Consider the following 14,114-nt stretch of genomic DNA (forward strand, 5'->3'; position numbering starts at 1 on the left):
CTGCTTTGGCATAACAATACCAACGTCGTGAAAAAAGCAACAATTCTCTTGAGTATTTTAAATAAATTGTTGCTCAGCTGTAGCTGTGGCAACGTTTTTCAACTGTAACAAGGCCAACTGAGAGAGATGAACAAAATAATATCCTTAGGTGTGACAGCACGATCACTATTCAAGGTCTTCTTTCAGTGCCTTTAATTGAAGAACCATCTCATGACTCTGCAAAAACCTTAGGCTCTTGTGCATAATCACTGATCTGTATTCCATGGCTGCGATGACCATAATTCCCCGCTGTCATGACTTTTAATGGATATACTGTATGCAAGAGATTTTGGATACTGTCGTTTATCTTCATGTTCTACTGGGGACACACGGAAGAAGCTCTACGCTTAAAGCACTGGAAAGAATTCATTGGACCTGCCACTTAGTTGGTCGCAAGTTTTATTGCCGGTAGCAGACACTCTTCGGCTTCCACTGGGACACGGAGGAGTGAGTGTGTGTGATAAAGTGCAAATGGTTCGGCGGTTGCGCTCTGATAATGTGAACGTAAATGTAAGCAAAACCTGGAAAACACAGAGTTACACTTGTTTGAGCTTTTATGGGAAAATCCACTTTCGGTAATCCCTCTACATCTGAAATATTTATGAGTGTTTTATATTCAGGTCATATTCCATTGGAGCCTTATGAAGTAATGTTGTCTATTTACTCTTGCTGATGTGTAGAGTTGAGAAATGGCAGTGGATCACCAGGACTGCTGTTGCTGTTCAGAGTTCCCATTTCCAACACCGGCAAACAGAGGTGTGCAGGCTTGCAAAGCGAACGCTGTGCCAAAGCAAAAATATCTTGATGTGATAGTTCCGCTTCGTCTAGCAATTGAACACCTTGCTTCTTCCTTTGCGCTCATCCAATTTGGGCCCGGCGTGCCCCTGCGGCGCGATGGCAGCTGACGATAGCTTCCCTGCCATTAATCAACTGTTGAAACGATACTCCCTCTCATAAACAATGCATCCTTCTCCAGGCCTCCAAAACTCTTCGGTGTGCCATTGTTAGGGCTAAATATGCCAGCACTTTCTCATTGGGCTTATCACTCAAAGCAGGTTGAGAGCGCAGCGGGTTATTAGGTGTGCTGGGGATGCGAGGAGGAGGGTTGTGTCTGGCATGTAAATTCCAATCAAGGCTCAGATATCCATCAGGCGCCCTGGCCGACAGTCAGAATCAATTTGGGGAGGGAGTACTTGCAAGCACTTTTCTTTGTTTCAGCTTCCATCTGTCACTGCCTTTCTCACATTCTCCCTCCTCTCTTCACTCTTTATCACTGTCTTCCTGTTTTCTCTTATTCATCCATTTACCTCTTACCCTTCTATCACACGCTCGCTTCCACCTTCTATTTGGCTGTTTGTTTTACCGATCTCACCTCTCCAATATCCACCGCGTCTCTCTTTCTCTCTCAGCATCTGTCATCAAGCCATAATGAATCAGCACTCTTATTTGGTGGGTGGTGAAGGATGTGAAGCCAGCATTTGATGGAAAGGACACACACGCGCATGCATGCGCATGCACACACACACACAAGCACAGATGCATATCAAGCCATTCATACATGCCTGAAAGGTAGGCACTCTTGTACTCACAGACATATAGACAGACAGGTGTAACGGAGCGTGGGCAGGTTGTGTGATGAGCCAGGATGGCAAAAATGAGAGGAGGACAGGTAGAGTATATCACTGATATAATATGAGAACCCTGGAACCACAATTTCTCTGATTTTTAAGTTCAGTGGAAGGATTACAAGGCTCCTATATGGATTGAGCATTTTCCTTCTCCCCTGGCTTTAAATCCCCACTGCACAGGCTCAACAAAGGACCACCGGCCAAGCTGAGAGACAGGCTGTGTACTTGTGGTGATACTGTGCAGATACAGCGCCTGGATTTCAGCTTGAGAGGTGAAGGAAAGTTGCTTGAAAATGTCAATGATGGAGGCGTGCGTGGCAGCAGCAGCAGAAATTTTTCAGTGAAGCGTTATTATAGAATGATGTTCAGCAGCCTGAGGTAGTCTGATCTGGTAAATTCTTAAACGTTGGTCACTTTCTATGCCATATTTTGTAGCCTCTGTTTTATCATCTTTTATTTGGTCCTGATGAAAACTGCATTTATCAAAAACAATAAGAGGAAGTGTCTAGTTCACACCAATAGTCGTCTAATACTCTGCACTGTGACGCTTCTCTTGCAGAAATGCTCATTCAGTTGTGTTCATTCAATAATTCCAGTTGATTTACTTCATAGTGAAGTTTCCATTTATAAAATGGTACTGCTCTTAAGGTATAATCAGTGACACTCAGCATTTCCTTCACAAATGTTTCAAATTAAAAGCCAGACACCTATTGCTTGGCATAATGCGGCCCCTGTTGCTGCTTGGAATTTATTTTGATACATATACAGGAAGTGGTCGTCTTAATCCAACTAAATTTACAGAAAAGGACAGAAAAGGCCTTAACCTATCCAATACGGTCCGGGCTCTGGGGAGACCAATCCATGGCTGATAGCTTTCCAATGTGTGTTTTTCTATCCAGGTATGCTTTTACTGCACTAGGAATGTGTTTTGGGATTATTGGCATGCTAAAACATGAAGCTGTAGCCAATCAAATGCTTTCCACATGACCCTGTTTATGTGTTCATAATTTTGAAAACAAGACTCTCACTGTTGCACTTCTCTCATGACCACCTTTGTACATATTGCACAGAATATGAACCAGAATTTTCCAATTTAAATTCATCACTTCGTAAGATCTGTTACCACTGATTTGGAGTCCAGCTCTGGCATAATTTGGCATGCCTCAGCCTTTTCTGTCTTTTGCCCTTGCTTAAGAATGGCTTCTTGACAGCCACCCTTCCACTGTCACTGTTTCAAATGAGGTTTCAGCCAAAAGTAAATGGATCAACTGAAAATGCTGAGACATACGCAACTTTCCAACTAATACCTCTTAAGGAATCACCTTGTTGGTGCAAAAATACTATTTTATGTCTGTCTTTCTCATATGTTGAACTAAAGTAATTGGAATAAAATGTATGTTTTTGCAGCAGGCTGCAAATTGTCTAAAGATAGACTTTAGACACTTTGTCAAATGAACACAAGGGTGGGAATCATACGACTCTGGTAATACTGATAAAATTAGTGTTGTGTTAAATTATTTCTGCATTCTCAGTGAACCCTGATGTCACTGTGGATTTATATTATAAATAATATATGATATACATGTGTCATTATATTATCATCCCCCAAGCCTTTTATAATTCACAAGCAACACAGACCTGACTACCTACTGCTCGGCCCCTTTTGTAATTTTATGTGTCTCAGTCATGCATGCTATTAATCATGTCTTTACTTCTCTCCTTTGGGAATTCATCAGAATTAGGCTTTATTGAAAAAAATGAGTGGCATACTGTCATTTCCAAATGAAAAAGAGTGAAACACCAAATGATATCCTTTTTTAATTATCACAAGGTGGGATTGACAAGTAATTAATTAAATGGTAATGATATATGCTGTCAGGCCTATTCAATCATTCTATAAAGTAGCTTTTATTAATAGCGTCGTAAAGGACAAAAGTATGTGGCTTAGTTGAATAATAGCGAGTTGTGAGATCAAGGGTTTGCTTTTTGCTGCAGTATATTAGGAAGAATGACAGTGCTCCCACATAGAGCACTATGGGAGCAGATGAGGAGTCTTTAAACCATGACGACCGCCTGCACGTCCCATGAAATGGATTGACTGGTGTGTCAGGAGGAAAACTCTGATGCTTTATTGATTTTTTCTGGTAAACCCACAATAAACTCTGTGGGGTGGGGAGGGGAGGGGGGCTGAGATGGAAACAGAGGGAAAGATGCATTAAAGGGAGGTGCTAATCAAAGCATTACGATCAGTGACCAACTTCAACCCAAAGACAGAGAAGAGACAAAAATTGAATAAGCTTTCTAGTCCATTGTGTCATTATGATGTAAAGCATAGAGCAGCATGTAAAGCAGCTTTTCCATAGATGGATACTGTGCACTGACTGATGGCTTTGTAATGTATTTATTGTCTCTCTAAAACAAGAAGGGAAGGAAAAGCGAATAGATTGAAGTCAGATGGGTACAGATAAAATCTGAATGAAGTAATAAATAAACAATGTAAGAAGTGAACAAGACATTGTTTTTCATAGATTTTAAGCTTTAAAGCCTGAGGACGCCTTAAGAAACCACAACAGGGGTGTATACTGAACTCAAACAGTGGCTCCTTCTGTGGGACTGTGAACATTCACGGCTGCCCCGAAAATCCTTTCCTTACATGCGCTGCAGATTTCCCCAGATGATTTTGTCACTGCAGTAGGACCTAAGGATAACAATATTATCTCTGCAATTTTAGTAAACCCTGGTGCTATTGAAACAATATGATATATATAAAAATAACACATGATATTCATATGCATGTGTCATTGTATATGTATCATATATATCGTGTACATTGTTTTTTACAGTTGTTTTATTCATAGTAAGTGCCAGGATGCTGCATTTACTGTTCAAGTAAATGCAAGATTTGATGATAGGACAGTATTATTATTATTATCATTATTATTATTATTATTATTATTATTTTTAACTGATTTTAGTTAAAAGCATTAGAGGTTTACTTAGTGCCAGCACAGGGTTACATCAGGTTAGATTATCTCTTTCACCGTCAAAATAAGACGATTACCATGAAATTAATAGTTTAACTATTTATTCTCGACAGTTTTATTCAGACAAACAGAGTATCTGACCCCCTGATTGTCTCTCCTTTAATCTCTCCCTACATTAGTGTTGGTCTTCACCAAATTCTGTTGCAGGGGCTCTTCCTATGCTCAGACTCCAGTTGGTGTTTTCGATGTTGTTTGGTATTAGGCAAGCAGCCTGCAAAGGGCCTGTGAGACCTCAATACCTGGAAACTGTTGCCTGCACTGCTGGAACCAGGGTTAATGAGAGTACAGAGTGAGAGTCAAACAACCAGCACCAGCTTCATCACCCGGTGACCCCTTTCACTTAAAAGGTGATTTAGAGGTTTTTACTTAAAGCTGATCTGTTGCTTTGCTATTTAAAAGTTGTCATTAGTTCAGATTTCACACAGATTTGTTTCGGTGCCCGATCCCAAATGTGTGTGTTTATTTAACAGCTTCTCCAATTCTACCTTATTTGACTCATAAAAAGGTAAAACTGCTTACATTGCCAAAGAAAAAGTCGAAATAGGAGGTGCTTTTTTAATCCACTCTGAAATGACAGTAATATTTGCCAACACTAAAACAGCCCATATGTGACAGAAAGGAAAGCCTTTTGATGAAAACTAGTTTTGCTGACTGTGTCGTGGCTAGATCCTTTCTCTCCAACTCGTACGTTCTGTTGGCGTCCCTTTAAGTAGTCCTCATATACACACATCTCTCCCAACACATCATACACAAACCGACAGCATGTATCTGCTTCAGCACAGTAGAGAAGACAGATTAGAACCTTCTCCAGACCACAGTGCTCCTCATCTGCACCCGCCTGATAAGCCCTGGAGAGACCGTTTGCTACAGCAGGAACAAGTCGAGAGATTTCTGCCCGAAGCTGGCACAAGTGAAACAAAATATCCAGGAAATTTACCTAACAATTAGTTTAGCTATAGGTGACTTCCCTCGGGGGCGCACAAACAGTATATCTGCTCATTAAAGGCTCTTGTAGTCGGCTGACTTCATATGCCTTGCTTTTAGCCTTGAGGTTAGAGAATATCTGCTTATTCTGAAAGGTCAGTGGCCTGGAACGGGGAGGCAGAAGAAATCGAATATTGCAGGCTACTTTGAAACCCCCTTGGTGCTTGCTCCCATTTGTTCTGGGGCCCAGTAAATCAGTGGTTTGTTGTGGCCTTAACCTCTAGAACTGCCAGCAGAGCAATGAGGGCGGGCAGGTGGGTTACTCCAGAGAAGGGTTATTGTCATGCAACAGCGAGAAGCAGTCAATAAATTTGATAGAGTTCAGCCCCCTGGCACTTTGTTCACAATTACTCTCCTCCATACAGACAACGTGAAGCAGCAGACGCTGTGCTGACTTTCTGTCTGCAGCACAAACCTGGAGTATCACGTTGTAATTAAGTACTGAGGACCGCGAGCTCTGTCTTAACAATCTGCCACTGTGATTCAGCAGGTAGGAAAAAAAGATAATACGACACCCACGTCAACCAGAAGACGCACTTAAGTAGGTATTATCTGTTGGGCTTAATGATGGTTGTAGCGATAGCCAATTAATTAAAATAACTGAATGATTAAATCAGAGGATCATAATTGGGTTCATCATCAGTCCATTTGTTTTATTATAGACATGTAGCACTCGGTGTTCATCTTATCACTTTCTTGATGGTTTATTGTGTAATTCTGTCGATCAGCAAAGCCATTCTTGACATAAACAAAGGGTCCATAATGAAGGTTTTGGGAAGGAGCTCTACACAGCTGCGTAACTGATCGTAGATGATGATGTGATGGTGATGATGATGACGTCTTTACTGTAATATTTGGGAAACACTGCTGAAAACAAATACATTTGGCTAAGTCGTGTGGCCAGGGAAAGGTGATGGATGATGAGAAGAACGCATTGGGACGGCAGACACCTCACCCATTAATCTGCAGAGCTACGCTGTCTGTGTCTGTTTGCATGGCAATACCAGCTCCCCATTACTCATTTAGCTGCCGCCTATTATCAGATTGCTGATGAAGAAGTTGGCCTCTAAAAGAGTTGGAGGGTACTTCTGGCACACCCTTGTAAAACTCTTATAAGCTAACAGAGGTGTCAGTTCTGGGCAGTAAAGCCACTTAATTGCTGCACTCACCATATTTCATATGAAAGCATCCTGGATTATGTATCCCGCAGCCTCTCAGAAAATACTACACTATACTTCTTATGATACAATTAAGCAGCTCAAAGCCTGGAAACTGAGGGGAGTGATGGGAGCGCACGTGTCAAAGTGCACTGTAATTTAAGCAGTTGCAAACTTTTAATTTGACTTGCTTCTTCAGTCAAGTGTTGTAAATTGTAGCTAACTGTTTCCAAGTGGAGGCCTGTACCTGTAAAAGACTATTTGACCTGTGGTATTTAAAAATGCTCTTAGGAAGGTGGGTCGTAGGTTTTGGTTGGGACTCTGTGCAATTACCCGTCACTTCCCTTAGCGGGCATTTTGTATGTGAAGCACCATTCAAAGGTGTAAACAAGCCTTTCCTGTGGCTGCTATACTGCAGGGGCTCTGCACTAGATGAATTAATGTTTGGAGAAACTGTAATATTGACCATCATTCAGTGTCCTGCTACAAGTGCACCATGAAGCACTTATTTATCCACTTGCCTGTTAAAAAGAGGGAAAAGTTATGTTTTTGCCATCCTGGAAACAAAAAGAGGACACAATTACAGCAGGTTGAATACTCCCGGGACTGTTTTTTCCAAACTGTCAACTGAGCTATTCAAACTATCCTGAACATAGAGCGGATGTGATGACAAGACTAATACAGTGAGAGATCTTTTTTTTCTTTATCTAAGAATTCTTTAGAATAAGGTTGTGTAAATCTGTGGCCAGTCCCCATTCCAGAAATACTGGCAGATAGTTCCAGGTGATATTTAACTGCTCTGTGTTCACGTGTCTTACTTCATCACTGACACCCAGCACTCAGCCAAACCAGACAGAGGCCAACAAACCCATCCATCAGCATCGTGTTGCCAGCTTTTTGTGTCCAGACCTTTCTGGCAATTTCAGGCCACTAATTACCACTGTAGGCTTGTCTGCATGTATTGATCTTCCCTCAACTGTCACTGGAATGTTTTCACTTTGGCAGCACTGACAGTGAAAAATGCGTTGTTTTGCACGTGACTTTAAAGAGAACTTAAATCTGTTTGTCGTTGTTTTATCGTAAACATAGAGGATATGTCCTCAGACCTTTCTTTTTAGCCTCCAGAGAAACAATAAGAGATGACTGTGCTTGCATGCCTTTGTTGTGCTCCTGATACAGTTCTAAGCACATAACATGTGATTAACTGAAAACAAAGAAAAAAAAATCTCCAAAATTGTTATTGTAGCATTAAAAAAAACTTGACTGATAAAATATTGACTTCATAAATAAAGTGTGCAGTACATCTTAAATGTTGGAGAAAAATTGCAGTAGCCTTATCTGCAAGTCACTGCTATTGTAGGTTTTGTAGTATTGTGAGATATCTCGAGTAAGTTTCTTTATTGGCACAGTTTTTTGTGCCATGAACGAAGGTTATTCACAAGGAGGACCGTTATTTTATTTACTATATCCCAGCTCTTGGCGATATGGGACAAACACAACAACTTTTAAAGAGTGGAGATGCATTTTACGTTGAATTTGTTGCGCAAAGGAGAAGAATGTGAGTGTAAACACAATGCTAATCTCTTCTATACACAGCCTGTTGTATGCATACCCCAACCAGCCAAAGCTTGCTTTTCAGCAGGACAGAGATGAACTATGCTTGCTTGCAGCAATAAACATAATGGTGGAAACGTTTCCTACTGCTGCTGTGACATTTTATGTAATACTAAAAAATTAAGCACAATATAGAAATAATGATGCAATTATTAAAAAAAAAAAAGAATGCCACAACTAGCTCAAATAAATGCTAAATGAAAAGTGACAGACATGAAATGTAACACGCTGTCTGACAAAATACTTCATAGAGGGAGTTAATGAGTATACCCTGATGCTGCAGCACTAATGACATTTCGTTTTATACACAGTAGTAAATCACCAGGTTGAATCATAGAGAGTTTGTAAAAGATGGACAGTATGGGTGTGTTGCACAGACACAGATACCTGCTGATTAGTGCTAAGTAACACCACATATGTTATCAGGGGGTTCAGTTCAATGTGTCAAATTAGTGGAGGTGACAGCTAGCAGGCAGCTAATGGCCTGTGTCAGCATCCACCTGTCATTCAAACAGACCATACCACCAATAAGGCACAACTTTAGCTTTAATACCTTAATTAAACACCACCCTTACAGTAGTTTTGAAGAGGTAATTAAGAGTTAACACAAACAGTTTTTTCTTTATAAACTTGGGCATTTTAACATCATTGTCTGTGACTGGGATCTGGGATCGACTCGGCCACTCCAAAAACATCTACATCATTTGACTGGACAGAGTAGCGTATCTCAAAATATTCAGAGCTCCATCTCTTGGAAAGTATCATGCAATCTTTCTGTATTTCAGAGCCAGATGACTTTTGAGCAAAAATCTCCCTTTATGAGCTTTGGCTAAGGATGACATAACTGCAGCTTTCTGCACAGCTGCCAGACTGTGGAGGATCCTGCCTTGAGAGGTTCTCAGCAATCCAGAGACACTACAGCAGTCTCATACAACCGTTTGCTGCTAAATAGTGACTTGTTCTGTACTCCTTTAATTCCTATAATTCTGATTTATTTGAGCTTTATTCAATAAGCCTTAATCTCACCAGTGTTGCCAAATTCATCTGGAGATTTTTAAAGGTTGATAATTTCTTGTCAGCTTTTGCAAAATATTGATGTTATACTTTCATGCCTCTTGCAAGACATTGCACTATATACTCTATGTTTCAGGTGTTCAAAAAGGTATTTATGGGTTCCTATGTTACATAAGAACTGAGATATCAGTTGAAATATGTTTTTTTTAAACGTAAAACTTTCATTGAAACAGTTGTTACGTATAGTTGTTTCACTGTTGCATAATAAATTGAAAAACAGTGACAGTAGATAAAGCAAGTGTTAAAAATGTAAGAGATAATAGTGAAGGTGAAGGTCAGCACAGATGGAGCTGGTCTCACAATGACTGTACAGCCCTCCTTTTTTAGTTAATAACTGGGTTGCTAGTTAGAGTTACTGAATCAAAGTTCTTTCAAAGGTGTTTCGTATGTCAGTATATAGAACTAAAAGCTGCTGTTTGTCCTAAAGGGTGCCCTGCAGACTCTGGCAGAAAGAGGCCAGCAGACGTGATGCAGTCTCTCTTGCATATCATCACGCCTTGTGAAGTCACCAGCGGTTTCAGTGGAGGAAGTCTGTCCAGCAGGAACATCCTCCAGCTCAATGGCAAGCATTTTATTCCACAACACACCGCATTTTGCTTTTGTTTGTTTTTTTTCTTCCTGTTTTTCTCTGTTTAGAGTTCTGTGCATGTCTAAGCACATGTAGGTTACTGAGTATTTTATGCCACAGAGTAATTAGTGTCTTTTATTTTGGCAGTGACCATGTTTGTGCCTTGATCAGCTCAACCAGATCTATTTCACATTCTCTCTTGGCTGCACCACAGAACCACTCAATTTTCAAACTAATTGAGCTTACAGAAGCGTCTCTGGTGGCTAGCCACAGTCCTGTTTGTGTTTTATGTGTGTGTGTGTGTGTGTGTGTGTGTGTGTGTGTGTATGCACACTCCAAGTAAAGGCAGAAACACACTGGGGAAACCAATTTTTTCCTCAATTACAGAAACCATCACGAGTCAACTGGTATGTGATTCCTAAATTTGTCCTCAAATGTGAATGACTGGCACACACACACGCGCGCACACACACACGGATAAAAAACAGATTAAAAGCAAGCTGCAAATCAGCCAGTTGCTTAGAATAGTATAAAGAATTTCATCACACTTCTTAAAACATTTGCTTCGTGCACACCACATACTGATACACAAAGACACTCTAATGCGTTTGGAGGTAGCAGCAAACATTTTGTGTATATAAAATATGTTTCATAATTAATTCATGAACAGGTTCGCCTGTATTCCACAAACTGTTGCAATCATGTATTCACAGCTCTTGTTACTGTGCAAACACAGTCTGTTCACTGCTTGCTCACAGTCTTACCTTTATCGCACCTCTCTAACTACCGCAACCTCTCCGACTCCTCTTGTCTCTCCTAAATTGAACTCTTTCCTCTTCTCCACCTTCTTGTGCCATTTAAACACTTTCAGCGCAATAATTGCTTTCACTGGAGTCCAGTCAGCCAGTTAACAGTAAGCACCTGTGAACAGAGCAGCTGCACTGTGCTGTGTGTGTGTGTGTGTGTGTGTGTGTGTGTGTGTGTGTGTGTGTGTGTGTGTGTGTGTGTGTGTGTGTGTGTGTGTGTGCATCTCACCATCCCTGTCCCACTTCTGCCTGCCCGTGGCTGTGAAGGAACCAGTATAGCTGGACACTATCAGGTTAGGTGACTGTCAGGCCAGTGCCTCTTTGATAACGACACTGGTTCAGAGAAGAACAGTGATAGTGGGAGTAGAAAACAGAAAGGGTGTCAGATATCCCATCAGGCTGTTATTTATCAAAGTGACACAGCAAATACAAGTAATTTCAGAGGCACTATGACCAGTGAGGTGATGTATATCTAACAACAAATGCAATGCAAAACCCGAAGCATTACAAGGAGTACAAAATAAAGCAGAAGAATAGTTTTCAGAGGATCCTGAAAACCATCTGATGAATGCTTAAGGAATTAATCCAAGTCTAATGTCTGATGCATTCCAATTACCATAGGTAATATTCTTGAAGAGCTTAAATAAACTACTTTACATAAACCTCATGTCTTCTTTCTGTCATTCTCTCTTTTTCCCCCCTCGGTCTCCCCATTTCTCACCCTCACTTCCTGATGTACTACTTGCTTTTTTTCTCCGCACTGAAAACAGCCCATTTCTGTTTAAGATTTGTGGCCAATTTCAGTCAGTCTGGGTTTATCTTCCCATTGCTGCGATGCGAGCTCCATCACTTGGCTCCAAACCGAATGTTGGAAGAGTAAAGCTGTTCTAGATAACAAAAATATGGTTTAAGCAGCTCTCACTTAAAGTTTGTTAATGTCTGAGTGTTATTCAAAGTGCAGGATTAGGCAAATTCTCGTGTAAACAGTCGGGTAATTTGCATGATCCAGTCCAAATGAGGATGGATTATTTGGTGACTGGTAGATGAATTTGATATTTTAATTAGGTGTTTTAGTCCTTGAAGAGTACACATGACCGTGGAGGTGAAAGATAATTTAGGAGGAGAGAGTGAGTTTGTTTTCCCAGCAGCAGGGCTTTGGCCCAGTTGTAGCGGTGCCAGTTGTTTGACTGGACTGTTTTCTGTAAACAAGCTGTTCTTTCTTGTGTTCCAACAATACTTTAATTTGTCAGCGCTTCTCTCTTGTGGACATTTGGAGGGGTTTTAGAACATATGGTCAAAATGGCTAAGAGATTAGACTCCACTCTGTTCAGTAAATATATTCATGATTGCAGCTTGTTTCTACTTCACAGCGAGGAACACTGCACAAGCAGACAGACTGCCGATAAATGAGGATCGGGTGCCATTGTTCCGACGCGGGATCAGAGCTGACGGTGTCGTGCCCAAGGAGAACAGCCTAAACAAACCTGATGACAGTGACCGAAAGCTGAAGTGCATGGCTGCAGTGCGCGAGCGGGAGACCAGCAAAGATGCTAAAACGGCAAAGGTTGCGGTGAGGTCAAACATTGCACTTTAAGTCCACAGTGAGCCAAAAATAGCTCCTATCTAAAGCTGAGCTGCAATAATCTGTCCCTCTGAGTCTTCTTCACTGATATCTGAGAAAGACAACAGAGGCACAACAACAGCCTGCTTTCTTGCTCCGAAACATGTCTCAGAGTTCTCCTCACAGTCACAAAAGCACAGGAGGTTAAAGGGCACGCTGTCAGGATAGGTTGTAACACATACACAAGACTGATATGACACTTGTCATGAGCATAGTCTTAAGGGATGGTTGGAACTGTTAAGTCATCTTTAATGCAGCTTTAACATCCTAGGTCCATAATGAAGACATTTAACATCATGATGTCTTTGTTAGAAGAACTTGACTTTAACTAACTGTTTGTGACAACTTGCATTTTTTTCACCCATGGGTGCAGGCTTTTTCTTCTTGTGGTAAGACCTTGTGATCTGCTTGTTTCACAGCTTTGTAACAGCTATTACAATTTGGAATATAACTCAATCTTGTTCGCGTCACTGGAACCATATTTTTTGAGTTCTTTCTTCAAATTCAATTTGGATTTAACTTTCTTTCTGGGCTCAACCGTCATTTGACCAGGTTGATGCTGGGGATCATTTTAGAGGACTAAACCCGTGGAAAATTTCAATATTGTGTTTTGGCAAGCTGAAGTTCAGGTCTTTAATTTATTTTTTTGGACCAATTTACTAACGGGCATTATGAGCTTTATAAAAGTTTTTACATTAAATTTATAATGGCATATTTGTCAGGGATGAAAAAAACATCTTTTCCATCAGCTTTGGAATTTTTTTTTTTTTTTTACCAGTTTAATGTTTGAGAATAAACATCAATTACAATGATCCGTTCTCAGTGTTATAGCACTGATAAAAGTCTGGATCTATCTCATTTCGCTTAAGAAAATATAAACTGATTTTGAAAAGGTCATTGGCTCCAAAGGAATGTTTGCCTGCTCTGAAAGCATTCTTTAAAGCTTGTACACATCTATGACATGTAATCATAGGCTATTCAGTCGAGCGTTCTTTTCTTTCTTATCAGAAATGTCATGTTTAAAAACTCTGTTTTACTGCAACGTTGGGATCATTTTTTAAATGTCATCAGTTATGGTAACATTGGACTCAAAATGACTGCTGTGATCTGGGAAAATGCAAAAGTCAGTGTAAAGAGTTGGGAGACTTTAAACTGTGCAAAAGTTTAGGTAAAGTGAGTGAGTACACCTTATGTTGGTTAGGATATTTCTTTTTAACAAAAATGATGTGTATGCAAACTTCAGCATGCAAGGTAGATCAAAAATGAAGTCCCTCTCTGTCAACTGCGTTGGTAATAATTATGGTAGTTTGCAGCCGAGTGCTGAATTGTTTTTTAGCCTTTTGCTATTTTTCTTTGGTAACAGGCTCAGTCTAAAAAAGCCCAGCTGGCCAATCCCAGTGAAGCCAAGAGCAAAGCAGAGAGCATCGCCAACATGCTGAGCCAGGCCATCACCACCCAGCACCTGCTTTATGCTAGCCTGGGCTCTGCAGAGTACATGGAGTTTGTCCTTAAGAATCCATTTAATGTGCCACAGACGGTCACCATTCACAGCGATGACCCTGAGCTAAGGTGAGATCCT

At 40.6% G+C, this 14,114-nt stretch overlaps 1 protein-coding gene across 4 annotated transcripts in view; it reads left to right on the forward strand.

Annotated features, from left to right (window-relative positions):
• The window catches only part of nphp4 (nephronophthisis 4), a 175,332-nt gene that overhangs the window by 133,600 nt on the left and 27,618 nt on the right, over positions 1-14,114 (forward strand). For 3 of the 4 annotated variants that reach the window (XM_082518729.1, XM_082518728.1, XM_082518731.1), the window contains 3 exons: positions 9,968-10,102; positions 12,285-12,484; positions 13,899-14,104. In XM_082518729.1, coding sequence (XP_082374855.1) covers positions 9,968-10,102; positions 12,285-12,484; positions 13,899-14,104 — 541 coding nt within the window. The remainder of the gene's footprint in view (positions 1-9,967; positions 10,103-12,284; positions 12,485-13,898; positions 14,105-14,114) is intronic. The other variant, XM_082518730.1, reaches the window with a different exon arrangement.

Source organism: Aulonocara stuartgranti (assembly GCF_965226115.1).
Source record: "Aulonocara stuartgranti genome assembly, chromosome: 20".
Classification (NCBI taxonomy): Eukaryota; Metazoa; Chordata; class Actinopteri; order Cichliformes; family Cichlidae; genus Aulonocara; species Aulonocara stuartgranti.